Below are 18,789 nucleotides of genomic sequence, written 5' to 3' on the forward strand. Positions count from 1 at the left end.
TTTTACTGACAGTCACATGAAGAAAAGTATTCAAGAGGACAGGAACAGTCTAAGCTTCGAAGTAATTCCAGATACCTCTCCTAAGAATTCACTTTCTTCCTCTCGAACTCGAGCTTGATCCCAGAGCGTGATCTCTAGCATCCGTTCCCTAAATTCTCTTCGATGGACTGGGGAATAAATGAATGTTTGGTTCCATTTGGGTTCCAATGTTTTCTTTACTGTTTTAGTTCTTCTCTTGTTTTTATCACTGTAAAAAAAAAAAAAGGAATATATGAACTTATATAAACCTTTAAGTTTTGCCCCAAAAACTATTCATTTAAAATTTCTGAGGAAAGAAGTGAAGTTTTCCATAAATTTATCATACATTATGAATATTGTAATTGTTTAAATTGCTACTAAAACGTATAAGTATATAATCAGATCACTTTATAAAAGCAATATTTCAATAAATCTGAAATCCTTCCACGACAATTAAAAACTTAATCTTTCTCAAAATCTAAATAAAACCAGACTAAAGAATATTAACTCCACGTTTTTTTACACATATTGCCCTATTGGAAACCTTTAAAGCAGCAATGAACCAATGACATTACATATACTATTCACTTGAACGACAGAAGTCTAATTGTGATGTTCACAACTTTATATCTGTATAGTTTAGCTGAGCAACTACAATTACATTTTATCAAGTTATTTTCTTACATAAAGAAAATACGTACTTGCTCATTAAACAGCTATCAGGCCTTTAAAAGCATTGTAAAATTATTTCTGTGCGAGGTAGCCACCACAGCGTGAGCTGGAAATGCAAGCTGGTCATCCCTGATAGATGGAACTTCCAGCTCAGAGGTTTCCATACTTTTTTTGACTGCCTATCTCTATCAAACAAATGTTTTTGACAATGCATCCTATTATATGTACATACATTTATGAATTACATGCATGTATTACTATACTGTTGTATTAATAATATTGTGTTCATTCACGAACACACAAAAATAGAAATTAAAAATAATTAGGTAAAAATTTAGAAAATTCAACTATTTCTTCCGGAACTCCAATGGATTGTTTTACTCATCCCGTGGGGTGTATCCATTCCTTTCTGAGATCCCTACTGTAGCTTATTAGAAAGGATCATCTAGGAAGAAAATATTAAGCCATCTAGAGAGCTTATTTGAAGTGAGAAGTGTACAATAAACTCCAAGCAGAACCACAGTAGCTGCCACAAATTCTCTCAGCACAACATAGTTCTAAGAGTACTGAGAAATAGGAAGCAGGGGAACTAAGCAGGGGCAGTAAGTCTCTGAATTGGGGAGGCTGTGCTTCTTCTCCTTGGTGAACATAGAGCTTAACATATGACATAGATTGGATTTAACTAATCAAGAGCACATATGTTGCCAGAGCTCATGTATTTAATGTGGCAGAAAGCCACTTTAAAACATTGTATCTTTATTCATCTCTAAGGCCTTGTTAGGAAAATAACTTTGGAAACTCATGTAGGGAATTTTAACTCCATTCTATCTTATGGAAAAGTGGTATTGCAAATAAAAATAATTAAATAATAGAAATAATAACAAGGACTATGATTTATTACTCCTTCTGTCATCTCCTCTCTTCATTCAAAATTTTAACAAATATTTATAAAGCATCTACTTATATTCCATGCATTGAAGATTGAATTATGAGACCCTGTGAAGAGATAAAGTTCAGGCCAGGAATTAAAAGATTAAGGCCAGGAAGAAAACATTTAGTGGGAGCCTTGCTGTATAATTCAAAAATGGTTTGTAAGGCAGTGTGAAAGGCAATAGAAAAATAAACCTTGACTTCCTCCTAAGAAGTGTAAAAAGTGCTCAGATAAAGAGGACTATTTTAGAAGGGATTCCTATACTGGACAGCATGGAGACTAGACAACCATTGAAGTTCCTCACACACCCACCATATACAATTAACACTTAATAAGGCAATTTAGTGTGTATTAAAGTATCAATCCTTGCAAAGAACCATAAAAAAATTATCTTCAGCAAGTTAAAAAAAAAGTAAATTAGGGTTTGTGTTCGTTCGTTTGTTTGTTTGTATAACTAAAGCCTTCAAAATAAGATCAGGTTAAAGAAAAATGTTGGGGGTTTCCTGGCTAGCTCAGTTGGTAGAGCATGTGACTCTTGATCTTGAGGTTATCAGTTCGAGCCCCATGTTGGATGTAGAGATAACTTAAAAATACAATTCTTTAAAGCAAACAAACAAAATAAGTTCAGGTTTTATAAGTTAAACACTGAAAAGCTGCTAAGAGTGTTTAAAAACTAAGATCAATACACACACTATAAAGATTTTATTTTTTAATTTATTTTTTTAAGATTTTTAAAAATGTTTCTATTTATTTTTGAGAGAGAAAGAGAGAGAGAGAGCATGAGTCAGGGAGGGGCAGAGAGACAGGGGGGCTCACTGCTGTCTCTCACTGTGCTGACAGCAGTGAGCCCACGCAGGGGCAGAAAGAGGGAGAGAGAGTCACAAGCAGGCTCCGCATTGTCAGCACAGAGCCTGACATAGGGCTCAAACTCATGAACTGTGAGATCATGGCCTGAGCCGAAATCAAGAGTTGGATGCTTCACTGACTGAGCCACCCAGGTGTTCCCAAGATTTATTTCTCAATAGCAGCCCAATAACAATAAAATAAATCACTGATCTCTACCAGTATCATTAAATTGTTGAGAATGCAAACTATTTTTTTTAAATAAAATCCAACCTAAAGCCTTTCCTATTTATTTTCATGTTACCAGCACTTTGGGTTTCCATTTACTTTATACCACGAACAGCATGCAAAGACTTGATGTGTTTACTCAAAACGAAAAAAATATATTTTGATGGAAAACCAATGTTACTTCAAGACATAAAAGAGTGTCAAGCACACTCGGGTATTTTTTAGAGTAGGTCATAACTTAGAAAATAACGTTTTGAATAAATCAACTGACATAGTGGCATTCCAGACGACATCTCTTCTGTGCAGCCTCACTTGCCCCTCCAGGAATTCGTATCAACAAAAAGGCATCAATTGTTTTCTATGTTCACTTATTCAAATAGCCTCTCTCCTCGAAAAATTGCCAAGAAAAATGAAATAATTCATACCAAAAGCATAAATAGTCAGTTATTCATGTGTAAAAACTTGTATCAGCAGCAAAAAAAAAAAAAAAGATAATATAGCTGTTTCTGAGTTAACCAAAGAATTCTCTTCTCTTTAAAGATAAAACCCTGATACAACTCTCTCAATCAATAAAGTAAGCAACAACAAAAAATAAAAAAGTAAGCTACAAACTTACTATTCTTCAAATTTCTGATAATTGACAAGGAAACAGCTGAGAAACAATTTGAGGATGAAATATTTACCTATTTCCCCCATTCTCTGATGCCGAGAAAAAATAAAAACACTACATCTAAAATATAAAGGATTGGTGAAGCAGACTTTCCTTTCCATTTTAGATCCATCTGCTCAGAAAGTAGGGGGGAGAGTATGTAAAATAAAATAAACAAAACAAAAATGGTCAATCAAGAAACAAATTCCGGGGCGCCTGGGTGGCTCAGTCAGTTGAGCATCCGACTTCGGCTCAGGTCATGATCTCACAGTTCGTGGGTTCGAGCCCCGCATCAGGCTCTGTGCTGGAGCCTGCTTCAGATTCTGCGTCTCCTTCTCTCTCTGCCCCTCCCCCGCTCATGCTTTCTCTCACTCTGTTTCTCAAAAATAAAGAAATGTAGGAAACCAATTTGACAATAAATTTCATATATTGAAAAAAATAAATAAATAAAAAATAAATAAATAAATAAATAAATAAATAAATAAATGTAAAAAAAATTTTTTTCAATGAACAAAAAAGAAATAAGTTCCATAATTTGGAAGTCTTTTATCATCTTCCAAAGTAAGTATTTTTTTCAAAGGTTTGAGTAAGCAGAAACTTAAGTTATGTATATGCAGAAAAGCATAGATGGGAATACTAGCAATTCTTGTGGGTTTTTATCAGGGCATTCTAAGAATGTTTAGACTAGTAAATCATGCTGCTCTAAGAAGCCAAGTGATGTGGCCTCCAGGATGGCAGGGTAATAGGGCTGTGACATATCGAGTCAACCAACTGAAGTTTAAACTGGATTTAAAAGCTCCAGTTGTGAATATCTTCTTCTTCCCTTGCAGTTCAAAGTATATCCCTATCCAAAAGGCAACCTAAGTTGTGAGAAAACAACTTTCTTCATGAAAATTTGGTAAGATCAAATTATATGGCAGTTTTAATAACTTTAGACACAATGGCACCTTGACGGACTTTCTGATGAATCTTCTTCACAAATTTCACTTCAAAATATGTATCAAACAAAATGTAAGGCCTATGTTAATTGTCTACTTCCATATTTTTATCCTTTTCTTGGTTGAGGTTGTTCTTCAGATGATACTTTGGCATTCAAGTCTGATGACTTTCAGCTTGAACTAAGTAAACGAGGGGCCAAAAGTGTGTAAACGTGTTGAAGATCACATGTGTGCCTAGCCACTTCCAACGTGGGAAAAAATGACCAGCCTTTGAGAACACTCTGTCCTGGAGGCCAGGATGCTCAATAGCTGGGGAAATGATAATTGGTGTCATTAATTCTTTCTTTTTACATGACGTCTACTGAATAATCTCTTTTATTTTTTATGTACCTGAAATTAAAAGGCGATTAGATAATTTTTGAAAATCTATTCCTCCAATCCTAATTTCTCTGTTCAAATTAGGGCAGAACAACATCATTTGTGCTAGTTAGTAAGGACACAAAGCAAATGCTGCTTGAAGAAGTTGATTCCAGGACCAGAGGCATGGCGTGATGATTTGGGGTGATGAAATATAAAGCATATTCACTAATTTTACATTACATAAAGAAATAATATCTTAGTATGAGGAGGTAGAAGGTGTAAAGGAACATGATGAGTACCTTTTAGCATCATTTCCAGCTTTTTGCTACTGTAGACCGTGTTAAAAATGCGTTTGGTTTTAAAAAGCATAATAATTGTTAATGATTTTGATAAATGAAAATACGCATCATTTAAGAATCCATATAACCTAAAATAAATCTTCAATGAAATCATCCATAACATTTGATATCAGTTTTAAAACAATCTCAAAGCACTTACTGTCACTATTTTGAAGATTCATGAATCATATGAATCATATGAATAGATGAATCATTATGTTTAGGTTAAATTTCATAAATATCTGAGTTGCATGATACATAAAAATAAATGAGACAGAATTGAAACACCCACTGTTATTAACATTTCTTATTTATTTTCAAGAACATTTATTTTTGTTTCATATCCCTACCTTCTGTCTGGAAGAAAGTAAATTTTAACATAAGGATTCCTTGGCCTCCCATCTTCCCTGGAAGGGAGATCCTTTGCTCCCAAAATTGTAACTATTAATTGGTGACCAACCTTGTCAAACCATAGTTTTATCTGAAAAGCAAAAATATTCATTTATTAGCTCAAACTTTTACTACCATCACATAATGCTTACATTCCCAATCTTTCCCCATTCTCTTACACTAGTATGAGCACAGAATAAGTTTTACTTCATAAATTGCACTTAGTTAAAATAAAAGGATATGCTATAATAACTTCAATGAACAGAGGCAATAATGCAGATTATTTTGGATGGATTGATAAATCACTTGAGCTTTTTGTTATCCTAATGTGATTGCTTATTAACATGCACATGATAATTACCCTAAGAACTTCACATACAGTGACTGTGTTTGCCTATCTTTATGTAAGAATCATATTTTAGTTCCCCTAAAATAATGAGTTCAGAATAAATGCTCAAATGAACTGAAGAGATACCTCATTTATATGGCATTCGTAGGGAATTTTTAAGCAAATGTTTTAAAAGACAAAACATTTCATTTGAAAAGACATTTTAAAGATTACAAGCAAGGTAGAAGTACCAGTGGCTTTAGTCCATAGACTCCTTGATTTTGTATTTAAAGCCATAATAAATTCATCTTTATAGGTTTTTCTTACACAGACATCGAGTCCCTTTTTCATTAGAGAAGATATATTACATCCTTAGAATAAAAGGGTATTATTTTACCATTCGAGATGAGAAGATGGGAGTAACTTCTCTGACATAATTAGGAATTGGAACTTCACATCCAGCTGCTAAATTCATTTGATTTAACAATTGTCACCTCCCACACACATACCTCTCACTCCCACACCTAGCTAGCTAATTCTACCCTGTCAGGATGTATAACTTGGCTCTAATCCACGTTTTGGTTCAGAACTCATCACATCTCTGGCCATTATCTTGAAATTGAATCCAAAATCTGAAAGTTGGGAATAAAATTATATACTGTGTAATAGTTTAATTTTTCCTTTAATTTGGAAGTTTAATATTTGCAGCAGTTAAAAAAAATGTTAATATACATCTCATGTCCGTCATTCCCTCTCCTCCTGAAATGGACAGTCAGGTCTGGACCAGGCTCTGAGATATACAAATAAATATATAACATATATACACATGCATAAAAATCACCTAAATATATATATATGTATATATGATATATTGGTAATTTGGTTCTAATTCTAACATGGCTCTGTTGAGTCTCTCAATTCATATCTCAGAGAACGAGAGGCTGAACGAGACTGAGTCCAAAGAAGAGGACTAATGGCCCAGAATGGACAGAAGAGGACTAATGCTCTTCTGTCAAATGGAATTAGCCCTCTTAATAATGGCAAGAAATACTTAATTTTTAAAAATTATAATTAATACCCTTTATGTTATATTAAGCCCTCATATTTAAAATGCAGGTATTACCATGCTGTCGTGTAACAAAGTTTTCTTAATAGAGCTTCAAAGTACAGTCTCTAGAAAAGTGTTTCTTAAAGGGTGGTTCACTAACCTTACATCTGTGTTATCTGGCTCATTTGTTGAAAAGTTACAAATTCCTGTGGCCCACCCCTCACCTACTGAATCAGAACGGGGCCCAGGTTTTTGTTTGTTTGTTTTTTTTGACAAATTTCAACAAGTCCTCCTGGTGATTCTCATGGGCATTAAAGTTTGAGAACCATTGCCTGAGACTAGGGGATTAACACCCTGAAAGAAAAAAAAAAAAAACCTCTTCAACATGCGAATAGAAAAAAGTTCAAATATTTGCTTGTGTAACAACATTAGAACATAGATACGGGTGAGGGTAAGTGGATAAAAAAAGAAACCATTGTTCTGGCAAAGACATGAGGGGAAAACAACAAGAAAAAAAGTAAGAAATACAAGAGTGTCTTTATATGAGATGAAACAGAGATGTTGTCAGAGAGCATCATGGTTCTTCTAAAATGTGTGACCAAAAACCCCATTAATTTCTGATATTCTCTATTTTCTATAGCAATCAAAAAGCTTATGGCTTTATATTTCCAGGACAATTAAAAACACTTCTCTGAGGATCATGATATGATTATTAGGCACTTCAAAGAAAAAAAGATTCTGAAAGGCTAAAAAAAAAAAAAAAAAAAGGAAACCTTTTTCTGGTAAACTGTACATTTAGAAACAAAGAAACAATAATAATAATTATTAGACTAAGCTCATAATTATTGGAGCAAGTTACTGATTTCTGTAAATTGTTTCTGACGGATGAGACTAAGCATTTGCCATCTTCACAGGTGGTATTTTTGCTCCTCTAAACTCATTAGAGACAAACATTTGAGATACATAACTTCAAATGCTTGATAAGCAGTATTCTTTTTAGATTTTCCTATGCCACAGAAAACTAAAATTATCATTTGTGAGTAATATTCATTTTTCATACAAGCAGATACTAGGCATATGGCCTCCCTGTATACATTTTATAAAATTTATAAAATTATACTTTCCAGATATATAAATGTTAATATAGTACATTTTAATTTTATGGGTTTTTTAGTCAAAATTACAACTTTTAATAAACTTTTTTAAACTAGGCATTTGATCGATAGCCCTAATTTTCATTTTATATTACAGGACTTGCATTGAAGTTTTTAATAGATATCCAGTTCACATTAGCAAAACAATTATTTTATTAGCTAGATTATTTTATCACATTCCTAACTTTTTTATCTGTGCTTTTCAAATGATAGGTGAAAATATATCTGTTGACTCCCCCAAAATATAATAAGTGGATTTCCACAGTTCTAGATGACATACTTCTGACTTTACCTCTATTTCATTAATAAAAATCTTGGAGCATCTTTTTAATTGTTTGCATATAGTAATCATTCCAGCTTTACCATGTACCCATTTTTAAATGTCCTAAGGAGAACCTGAACAGCACAAGTAAATATTTAACACTATATAATATTAAGTAGAACTGTAATTTTTCAAATTTAAACTAAATTAGTATTATTCAAAACCAACAACAACAAAAAAAAAACATGCAGCAAAGCAAGGAAAGCATAATACTACTTAAAAAAACAACTATATTGTCATTATTTTACCATGTAAGGGTTTCCTAATGAAAAGAGGCAAACAACTTGTACCAAGTGTTACAGTAAAATTAAATCCCATTTCAATTACAAAATGTGAACAACATAAACCCAACACATTTTATTTAGATCATCATTTTGTTCTTTCAAAATAACACACTTTTCAAACTTGAACCTTATATATTAAATGCATAAAATTCATATTTTAGATAAGGTACAAATTTATTTGCCAGTCTCCTCAAGGATTTGTTGCTTGGAAAATGCAAGAGAAAGATGTTAAGTGATAAAATGAATGATTTAAAGAGACAGAAACTTAGTGCAATAAAAAAAAAATATCAGCAGCATAAAATTAGCTAGTTTTGTCAATATTCTATATACAAGTACAGTCTGAAACCTATCAAGTTTTAGCATTCAGTGGATCATATAAAATCACTAACAGAGATTGTCTCTTTAAATTTTAATTGTATTTTCATCTCCATGCAGAAATTTTACAAGCTGGCTTATAAAATGAGTTGAAAGTCAATAATATGGTTTGGAGCAACATACCAAAACAAGTTTCCTACTACGCATTTTCCAAAAACATACAAATAAGGGTTAAAACACAACTTTCGTTTCTATCAGGCAGACAGGGCCTTTACCTGAACCCTAGGAACAAAAGGCGTTGTTCTTCTACTAAGGCTTTGGCTCTGGTAAGCAAAATTAAAGAAAAAAGCAATAAAACAAAACCAAAAAGGACAACACGCTGGGACTAAAAGACCAAAAGTAAAAACAAACACATAAAACTACCCCTTAAATATTATTTTTCCATAACAATACATATCTGAATTAAGGACTTCAATGTAACAAGTTAATTTTGCCAAAATGCTAAGATATCTAAAAACTATATAAAATCAGATGTTTAAATGTAATCAACACAACAGGAATTAAGAGCGAATGTAAAATAACATTTTTGGGCTTGTATATTCTGAAAGAATGAGTGTAAACATAATCCAGGAGTCAAGAAATTTCAGTTTACCCTTAAACGCTCTACATAGAAAAAAACCAGTCCAAGAAGTTACATAAAAATGCACCATAGAATTATTATTAGTGAAAAGTCATCTGTAGAAGTAATCGTGTGACTTCTCTAAAACACATCTAACAAAAATTTTAAAAACATTAGCCAAGTTGGCTCTAGCATTTCTTAAAAGAATAAACACAGTAAGATAAAAGCGTGTGGAACACACTGTACTAACTAGTTGATTCACACCTTAAGAATTTATACCAGGTTCTAGTATTTAAACACCATTTTTAAACATTTATTACATACTATACAAGGTAATACTGTTTATTGCTAATCACACTTATTAATGATAATACCTCAATTCTTTTTATTTATACAATTCTTTATATTTTTCCAAGCCTCTACTGGCAGGTTATTGCAAGTTCATTGTCTCCAACAAAACTAGAAGGTAGGTGCTATTATCTCCAATTTGAAATAAGGAGACATAGAGAAAGGCTGGATATACTTGCCCATATTCAAACAAAAAGTAAGATAGTGTAAAGGTAAAAAAAATAAAGCCTGGTTCTAAAAAAGAAAACAAGAAAAGGAAGGGAAGGGAAGGGAAGGGAAGGGAAGGGAAGGGAAGGGAAGAGAAGGGAAAGGAAGGAGAGGAGAGGAGGGAAAAAAGCCCAGTTCTGATTAAATCATTGTTTCAAATTCTTATAATAAAATCAAATTTTCTTTCTCTTCTGGCGTATCCTGTTTTCATTTGGAAACAGTTACCAAAAGACATCACAATAATCAGAATTTTGTGCCTTCAGTAAGGCATGCTAATAGCTAAATAGGAACAAAATCAGAAGCATATATCAGGGTTTGGGAAGGGATTTCAAGGGATTCAATTCTTCTTCCTTCCCTAAGATTCCATTCCATTCCTCACATTTCCCATTCTCCTGTCTAATTCAAAGAGTTATCAATAAAGGCTTCAGACCTTTCCATTGCTATAAGGAAACAGATAATAAGTACTAGGAGGACTGTTGCCTAATTTGTCACCAGATAGACACTATTTAAGACATAAATCTAAAACCCAAAGGAAAGCAGATCTTAAAAGCAGACATCAATCATGAGTCATCTTTCTCTCTCTCTAAAAACCAAGGGAGTCTCAAATCTAAGCAGTCTTCCTTTTGTGTGGAGACATTTCCAAAGGAAGAAAGAAATCTTTAGATATGGAGTATGTTACTGATATCTGTCTGCATGATCCTAGGTGAATACTTCTCTAACAAATGGGCCAAGGATGGATGAAATGCATAGAGAGTCCAGCTGAACAAAGGAACTAACAATATACTCTATTTGGAAATAGATTTTATTTTCCTTCTCCTCTCACCTGTTCTACCTGTTTTAGACCCAAAGCAACAGGTAATGGAAGATTTGTGCAGGTAAGTTTTACTTCATAAACTAAAAAAGCTTAATTTGCAATGAACAGCACTTCAAAATAAATTCGTCCTTTACGGCAAACATTTTCCATCTTCTAAGATGATCTCAAGTAAGCAATTCACAGGTTTCTGAAATCAGTTGTCTACAATCTAGGGCAATTTAAACCTAATCTTTACCTATAAGTTTACACATTAAACTTGGCTGGAAAAAACATATTTCTGTTTTGCTAGTGTTTTTAATTGAGATGAAATTCACATATAATAAAAGTAACCATCCTAAGGTATACAATTTAATGGCATTTAGTACATTCACAATACAATGCAACTACCACTTTCTTATAGTTTGAAAACTTGTCATCACCCCAGAATACCCTATGTGCCTGTTTGTACCTATGAAGTAATGTAATCAACTCCCATTCCCCTCATGCCCCAACTCCTGGCAACTAAGTTGCCTTCTGTCTCAACAGATTCTGGATATTTCATACATGAATGGTGAACTATTACGTATTGCATTGCAATTTGCGGTTCATATTGATTCATTTATTTTACAGGAAATATCTGATGAACCTGTGACAACTCAGCCTCATACAAATGAAGAATTGAATTTGTACACTATTTTGCATTTTTTTCATGTTTATTTATTTCCGAGAGAGAGAGAGACAGACAGCGTGAGTGGGGGAGGGGCAGAGAGAGAGGGAGACACAGAATCCAAAGAAGGCTCCAGGCTCTGAGCTGTCAGCACAGAGCCTGATGCGGGGCTCAAACTCATGAACCGCAAGATCATGACCTGAGTCGAAGTGGGACACTTAGCCGACTGAGCCACCTAGGTGCCCCTTTGCATCATACACTGCACTATCTTTAGGGCATTCCTTTTATGCAATGCTTCTGGAATAACAAGGTTGTGATGATGAGGTACAAAACATAAAAGCTCAAGGGAATAAACCTTCATTTACAGGAAGTTTTTAAAAGGCTGTAGAGTTTCTAAGGATATTGAAAGATACATACCTATTCTTCAGTTACTTACTCCATTTAAATGGGCATACAAAATGGATATGGACAATATTTACAAACCCATCACTAAAAATGGAGTCAGAAAAATATTAAAACAAAGTAACTTAGGGAAACATTGTAGACATAAAGCAACCACAGACCCAGAAGTAAAATAAAATTATTATCAGTAAGAATCAATGTGTTCTTATAGAAAGAAAGAATTTTAAGCTTCTCACTTTTAAAAAGAGTCAAAGGCTATATTTTATCTTAACACTGTTTCAAAAAGTAGCCAACTAATTTAAATTATTGATTTTTAATTTAATTTTAAATGGTTGATTTAATCATTTAATTATTAATTTTAAAGAATTGAAAGAACTACAAAAGTAATCTCCTAAAGAAGCAAACTATTAAACTATGGAAGAACATAAGTTTTAAAAAGAATCAAAATAAGAGAGTTTTGACACAGCCAAGGCTAACATTACAGTCCAGGTGTCATAAACCTGAACTCAAAATGATTTTCTCACCAAATACATTTATGGCACTTTCATACTTATGCCCTAGAATAATAACCAGCAACAGCAGAATTCAAGCATAGAGAGGAAATAAACTGCATAAAGTTTTAAAAATATCAACAGCCTTGAAATGAAAGTTTAAACAACAATTTAAATTATATGTATATTTCTACTTGAGAAAATATCAGTCCACGAACTGACCTAATACATTAGGAGGTCAGCTTATATACCACACAAATTTTCTTTGTTCTCCAGAATTAGCAATGCCATAAAATTGTGAGCTATGGGCATGGGTAAAAACTCACCAGAATAAAAATGCCCAAAGGTAAAATAAATAGAAGGATATAGGGATTGTAATGTTGCCTTGCGACTTCCTAGGAATTTTCCCAAAAGGTGATATATATGGACATATTTTCCTAAACTCTACATCTTAGAGAAAACCAAAATGGTCTCCAGTTGGCAGGAATAGGGTTAAATATAAAGGGAAACACTATATCCAGAAGGATATCTTGCTTATGTTTCCTGCATGCAAAGAATGAAAATAAAATTAAGTTTCATGAAGATGAAATCTGTGTCTATCGGATTGTTCACGGTTATATTCCCAGCAACTGGGATTAAGGCTGACCCAGGGCCAGAGCTTAACATATATTTCTTGAGTCAATGATTGAAGATTAATTTCATACAAACATTTTTGAGGAAAATTTTGGCAACAGATTTCAAGAATCTCAAATTTTTTTCTCTTTCCTTCTCTTCCTGTAATTTTACTTCTGAAAAGTTATCCTGACAAAAGAATGTTTTGTTCGACCTAACAGAATACGTAAGAGTTATACTGAAGGATTTCCATGGCATCATTGTTTATAGTAATATAAATTAAGAACAAGCAAGATGTCCCATTATAGAGAATTAAGTTAAAATGGTATATTAGCTATTAAAATAATTTTAAGAGAAATTTTGAAAGAAAAAAGTTTTAAAGAAAAATGTGCACAATATATTACTCAGTAAAAAAGCAGATTTCAAAATATTATACACAGATTTATTACTTTTGTTTAAACATTTATATGTATGTGAATGTTACACTTTAGTGGCAGGTTATACGTGATTTTATTTTTTATGCATTTATCTGCACTCTAGATTTTCCACAATAAATATGTATAGTATTTATTAACACCATCTTACTGGAACATATCCCTTCCAAGTCATAAGAAAATGATAAAATGTACACACTTTAAACTATAATTACATGGATTTTAAACTAACATCATTTATAAATGTAAATATTATGACTTGAAATCATTAATTATATATTTAGAAGTAAAACTTTTAAGTTTATGTTTCCCTAAAATATTTAAGTCTTACCTTTCTACTATATTCATTTTGAACCATGATGAAAAATAGCTGAATTTGAAATTTGTCTAAATGCCTGCACTACACTCCTTAATATTCCCCCCACTTCCATACGCCCTGGGATTTCAAAGTCAGTAACAAAGCAATACTTACTTACTATGAAGTCTAACTTCCGCTCCCTCTTCCACCAACTGAAGCCAACCACACACACACACACACACACACACACACACACACACACACACACACATTTATTTATGTACTGGCATCATCCAGTCATACTATGCATTATTTAAAGATGGACTATTTCACTGAATCCATAATAATTAAAAAGAAATGGTTAATGTCTATTAGCACTTTCTAAAATGGTGAAAGTACACATATATTTGTAACTACAAATGACAACATCTGTGCTGTCAATATATGTAAAAGAATAAGTTGAAAGATGCTACTTATGATGGAAACTGAAAAAAAAAAAGACCACTGTCTTCAAATGAAAAGGTTCACTCTGTTTATGAGAGAAAGTAAACAAAAATAATAAAGAGAAGAAATTCATTTTTGTAAGACATTTACAAGTTCCTGGTAAGTATCTCAACTTCTTTCTTGTGTAACTTTTCTGTCATTGCCACCTTTGTGATCAAAATAGTCCCAGAACAGACATGTCTAAGAACTATTTCAATAATTTAAATCTGTTAATTCTGCTTATACTTCCTATATCTTTTAATTAATAAAAATTCTTCACCAAAAAAATCAAACACCTCCCTTCCCCTCCCCCAAAAAAAGAAATTTCAAAGCTGATTAAACAAGAAGCTTTTTCTATTGCTCTTAAAACACCAGCCCAAAAATAATTTATTTTTTAATTGTAACATTTTTTATCCAAAATTCAGTATCTGAATTTTGATAACCTAAATAGTTCTTAATAGTGATAACATTGCAAGTTTATGCAAGTTTACTAATTCACCAACATTATGTTTCTAAACTATAACAACATGAATTTCAATATTTTAATATTTTAAATAGTTTAAAAAGAGAATGACAACTGAAGAAATTCATAATAATTGAAGGCTCAAGTTTGCAAGGCTCTTCTAATATAGACAGATAATGCCTTATTGAATTTTTCATTTTTATTATAAAATGTTCAAATTAGGGATCACTTACTATGTAATCACACAGTATACTCAGTTATCTATTAAATATTTTACCATCTATTTAGTTTTGTCTGTTGACCAAAGCATCTCAAGTACCATTATATTGAGACCAATATTCATACCCCAATGCTTTACTACGACATTCAAATTTCCTTAAACTCAAAAAGTAGGGAATGTAAAAAATTTACTTTCATCTTAAATATACCATCTTTGTACAATACATCAATTTTATTTCTCTTAAAAGTCTAGGACAAGTTATAGTCATTTTAAGACACTGAGCAAAAATCATAACCTTGAATTTTAGAATAAAATTACTAAGGTAAAAAAGATTTTAGATAGCATCACAAATTTTCTCATTAAATTCCAGAAAACCTAGGGGGTATAGCTCAGTGGTAGAGCATTTGACTGCAAATTCCAGAAAACCTAATAAACTCTAATAAAGAAATACTATGCTAAGTAATTTAAATTTCAATTAACTGAAATTACTAAAAATGAGAAAGTTGATGGTTAAAAGCAATATTATAGTTTAAGAAGGAGTTGGTTTATAAAATGCTATCGTCATAAAGTGTTAACAATACTTGGTATTCCAAAAAGAGAAATTAAGGTAGTGATTACATACTGAAAGTTGTCCAGATAAGTACTGTGGAACATCCCTCAACATGCCGGGACTCATGGGAGAGGTAACGGAAATAGAAGGGCGATCCATTTTTTGAGATTCGAATGAGCTGGAACCTGAAATGGCAATTATACATAAGAAATAATAATGATGACTCTTCATTAGCATTTAATAATCTTTACCACATATCTTTTAAACTATTTATGTATTTATTTATTTAACATGTCCACAAAACATCATTATATAGACCATTTTCTTAGCTACAATATTCCAAATATACTTACAGCTATGTTTTGAAGTGTAAGTACAGCTGAGCGACTCTCTTAAGACCAAGAGTGAAACATTTCCTCTGCCAATTATAGTAAAGACCGACTTCTATGCCAGGACTTAGTTACTTTGCTATGTATATACTAAACTCGTATCTTATCATAACATATTAAGAAATTTCTAAAAATAGAAACTCTGGAAAAATCAAAACCTAAATCAATAAAGCAACTTGAAGGCGATGCAAACTTGTAATGCTAAAAACATAAGTACTAGAATATTAATCATGAAGTGTTTCCAGGAAGTGACACTTTAAAACCATATCTGGAAAAGAATATAGTAAATTAGATGGGAAGAAAGGAAGAGAAGGGCTATGAAACAAGAGACATTACAGCAGAGAAAGCACAGCCTTGGTACTCAGAAGTTATATATATGAATTTATTTCTATGGAGGGGAAGGAACGATTCAGAAAGTGAATAAAAATGGAGCTAAGGGGATAGTGGGGGGATTAAGTGCCTGGAATTCTGGGCTACACATTTTGGCACTAATCGAGTATTAATCATTATTGCCTCATTCTCTTCTGAGTGAGGCATTAACTGCATTTGAAGAAGATGACTTTACCACTTATTGAAAGTGTGAATTGATTTGAGAGAGAGAGAAAACACTTCAAAACAAGTGGAATTCAGTAAAATAATAATAGGAAAGGTTGTGAAGATGGGATGGGCAGAAAGAATTCCAGCAATATCACAAAATAGACAAAAGAGGACTCGGAAACGAATTAGACATGAGAGATAAAGGGAGAAACATGAAGATTTCAAGCCTTGTAATTAGACAGGAGATCAAGAAAATCCTTTATGTCTGTGTCTTGTTCTCTGAACAGGACACTGCTGATATTTCTTGGGATGTAAAACACTGGACAAGTCCTGTGTTTAAGGAATGGGTGGAGGGGCGCCTGGGTGGCTCAGTCGGTTAAGCCTCCAACCTCGGCTCAGGTCATGATCTCGCGGTTTGTGAGTTTGACCCCATGTCGGGCTCTGTGCTGACAGCTCAGAGCCTGGAGCCTGCTTCCGATTCTGTGTCTCTCCATCTCTCGGCCCCTCCCCTGCTCATGCTCTGTGTCTGTCTGTCTGTCTCTCGATAATAAATAAACATTAAAAAAAAAAAAAGGAATGGGTAGAGAAGTTAATTAGAACTAACATGATACCTCTGAGACATCCAAGGGGAGATGTAAAGCAGGTAACTGGATGTAGGGATGGGACCAAATGTCGAGTAGATATTAGTGTTAGGAATCAAGCCGTAAAGTGCCAGCCAAATTGGAGGCATGAGTGGATAAAACACACTTCTAAAAAGGGTATAGTCTAAAATGAAGGGGGAAACTTTATGTCTTGGCATCAGAAGTAACAGTGATACCTTATATAATATTTAGAAGTGGAAAGAATGATGGCTTTATGGTGAGAAGTAAGCTCAGTTTTCTACAATGTTAAGCTTCAAGTAAGAGGAAGACACTTAACATATTATTTAAACATCCAAGGATAAAGGAATAATGACGGATCATTTTTTTTTTAATTTTTTTTTTATTTTTTAATATATGAAATTTACTGTCAAATTGGTTTCCATACAACACCCAGTGCAATGACGGATCATTTTGATAATATAAATTTAAGAGTCATATGGCAATTAAAACTATTATGAAGAGAAGGATTTATTGAGGAACTAAGAGATTAATAATTGGGCCTTGGAGAAACCTATTCTTCAACATTTAAAGAATAAAGGATTGATTCTAATTTAATTTGAGAAAGGATCCCTATCTCCTCAGAAACAATTTTAAAATTATAGACTAGGGACTTTTTAAATAGCTATAATAAGATAAAAGGTTCCACCCTGCTCATACAATACCTGAGTGATGTTACATAAGTGAATAAGAACTGTACATATTTCATAGGACTTTTGTAAGAAATAAATGTGATAATGTAGACACAACATCAAGCACAATCCTGGGCATCCAGTAAAATGGGAGCAGTGATGATAACGATAATGATATCATATATATAATAATTACCATTATATTAATACAGTTGACCCTTGGGTTGGGGGCTCTAGCCCCTACACAGTCAAAAATCCACAATAACTTTTGATTCTCCCAAAACTTAACTAACAATAGCAGAGAGACAGGGAGAATGAGAATCCCAAGCAGGCTCCACACTGCCAGTGCAGAGCCCCATGTGGTGCTCAATCTCATGAACCATGATATCTGACCTCAGCCAAAATCAAGAGTCAGACGCTTAATCGACTGAGCCACCCTGGTGGCACTCATAGTATATTCTTAATTATTGTAGAATCCGATCACTTCTCATCACTTTCATTGCTACCACCAATGCCTAAGTCACCAAATAAGATACTAAAGATTCCAATGACCTAAGTATCCAAATAAGATACTAAAGATTAAAATAGTTCCTTCACTGCCCTCTCTGCTTTCACTCTTGACTCATTTAAACTAGTTCCAACATAGTAGCCAGATTTTAAAACATAAATCTCTCCTCAAAACCAACTTATGTAGCTACTGATTGCCCTCAGAGCAAAAGCCCAAAACAAAGTCGTCTTTAGGGAGGCTTATGAAGTCTATGCAATTTGGCTGCCATTACTCCCCACCCTTCATCCTCCCCCACCCTGTTTACTCTGGTGCAGCAACACTGGCCTCCTTCTTTTTCCTAAATGCGTCTTAGGCTCTCCTGCCTTAGAGCCATAGCATGACCCAGTCCCCATACCTGAAAAGCATTTCCCCCAGAGAGCCACTCTTTCAAATCTTTGCTCCAATCTTCCCTTCTCAGTATGGTCTATCCTGATCATCTTATTTCAAATGGCAAACCTATTCCTCTCTTCTTTTACAATATCCCTTACTCTACTCTCAATCAATCAAGAAACAGTTCATTGGAAAAAATGCATTTGTTTAACATCTGAAATAGCACTCAGACACAAGTAATAAAAAGCGTTTATGAATTTAACATTACTTAAACTTATATGTCTCTTGTTCCTTTACCACCCTGATGTTAA

At 33.2% G+C, this 18,789-nt stretch overlaps 1 protein-coding gene across 1 annotated transcript in view; it reads right to left on the reverse strand.

Annotated features, from left to right (window-relative positions):
• Window positions 1–18,789, reverse strand: part of RIMS2 (regulating synaptic membrane exocytosis 2) — a 600,787-nt gene that overhangs the window by 267,188 nt on the left and 314,810 nt on the right. Inside the window, exons 10-12 of the mRNA XM_049633018.1 lie at window positions 15,478–15,590; window positions 5,328–5,458; window positions 76–247 (exon numbers count right to left, since the gene is read on the reverse strand). Of these exons, the coding sequence (XP_049488975.1) occupies window positions 76–247; window positions 5,328–5,458; window positions 15,478–15,590 (416 nt within the window). The remainder of the gene's footprint in view (window positions 1–75; window positions 248–5,327; window positions 5,459–15,477; window positions 15,591–18,789) is intronic.

Source organism: Panthera uncia, chromosome F2 (assembly GCF_023721935.1).
Source record: "Panthera uncia isolate 11264 chromosome F2, Puncia_PCG_1.0, whole genome shotgun sequence".
In the NCBI taxonomy this organism is placed as follows: domain Eukaryota; kingdom Metazoa; phylum Chordata; class Mammalia; order Carnivora; family Felidae; genus Panthera; species Panthera uncia.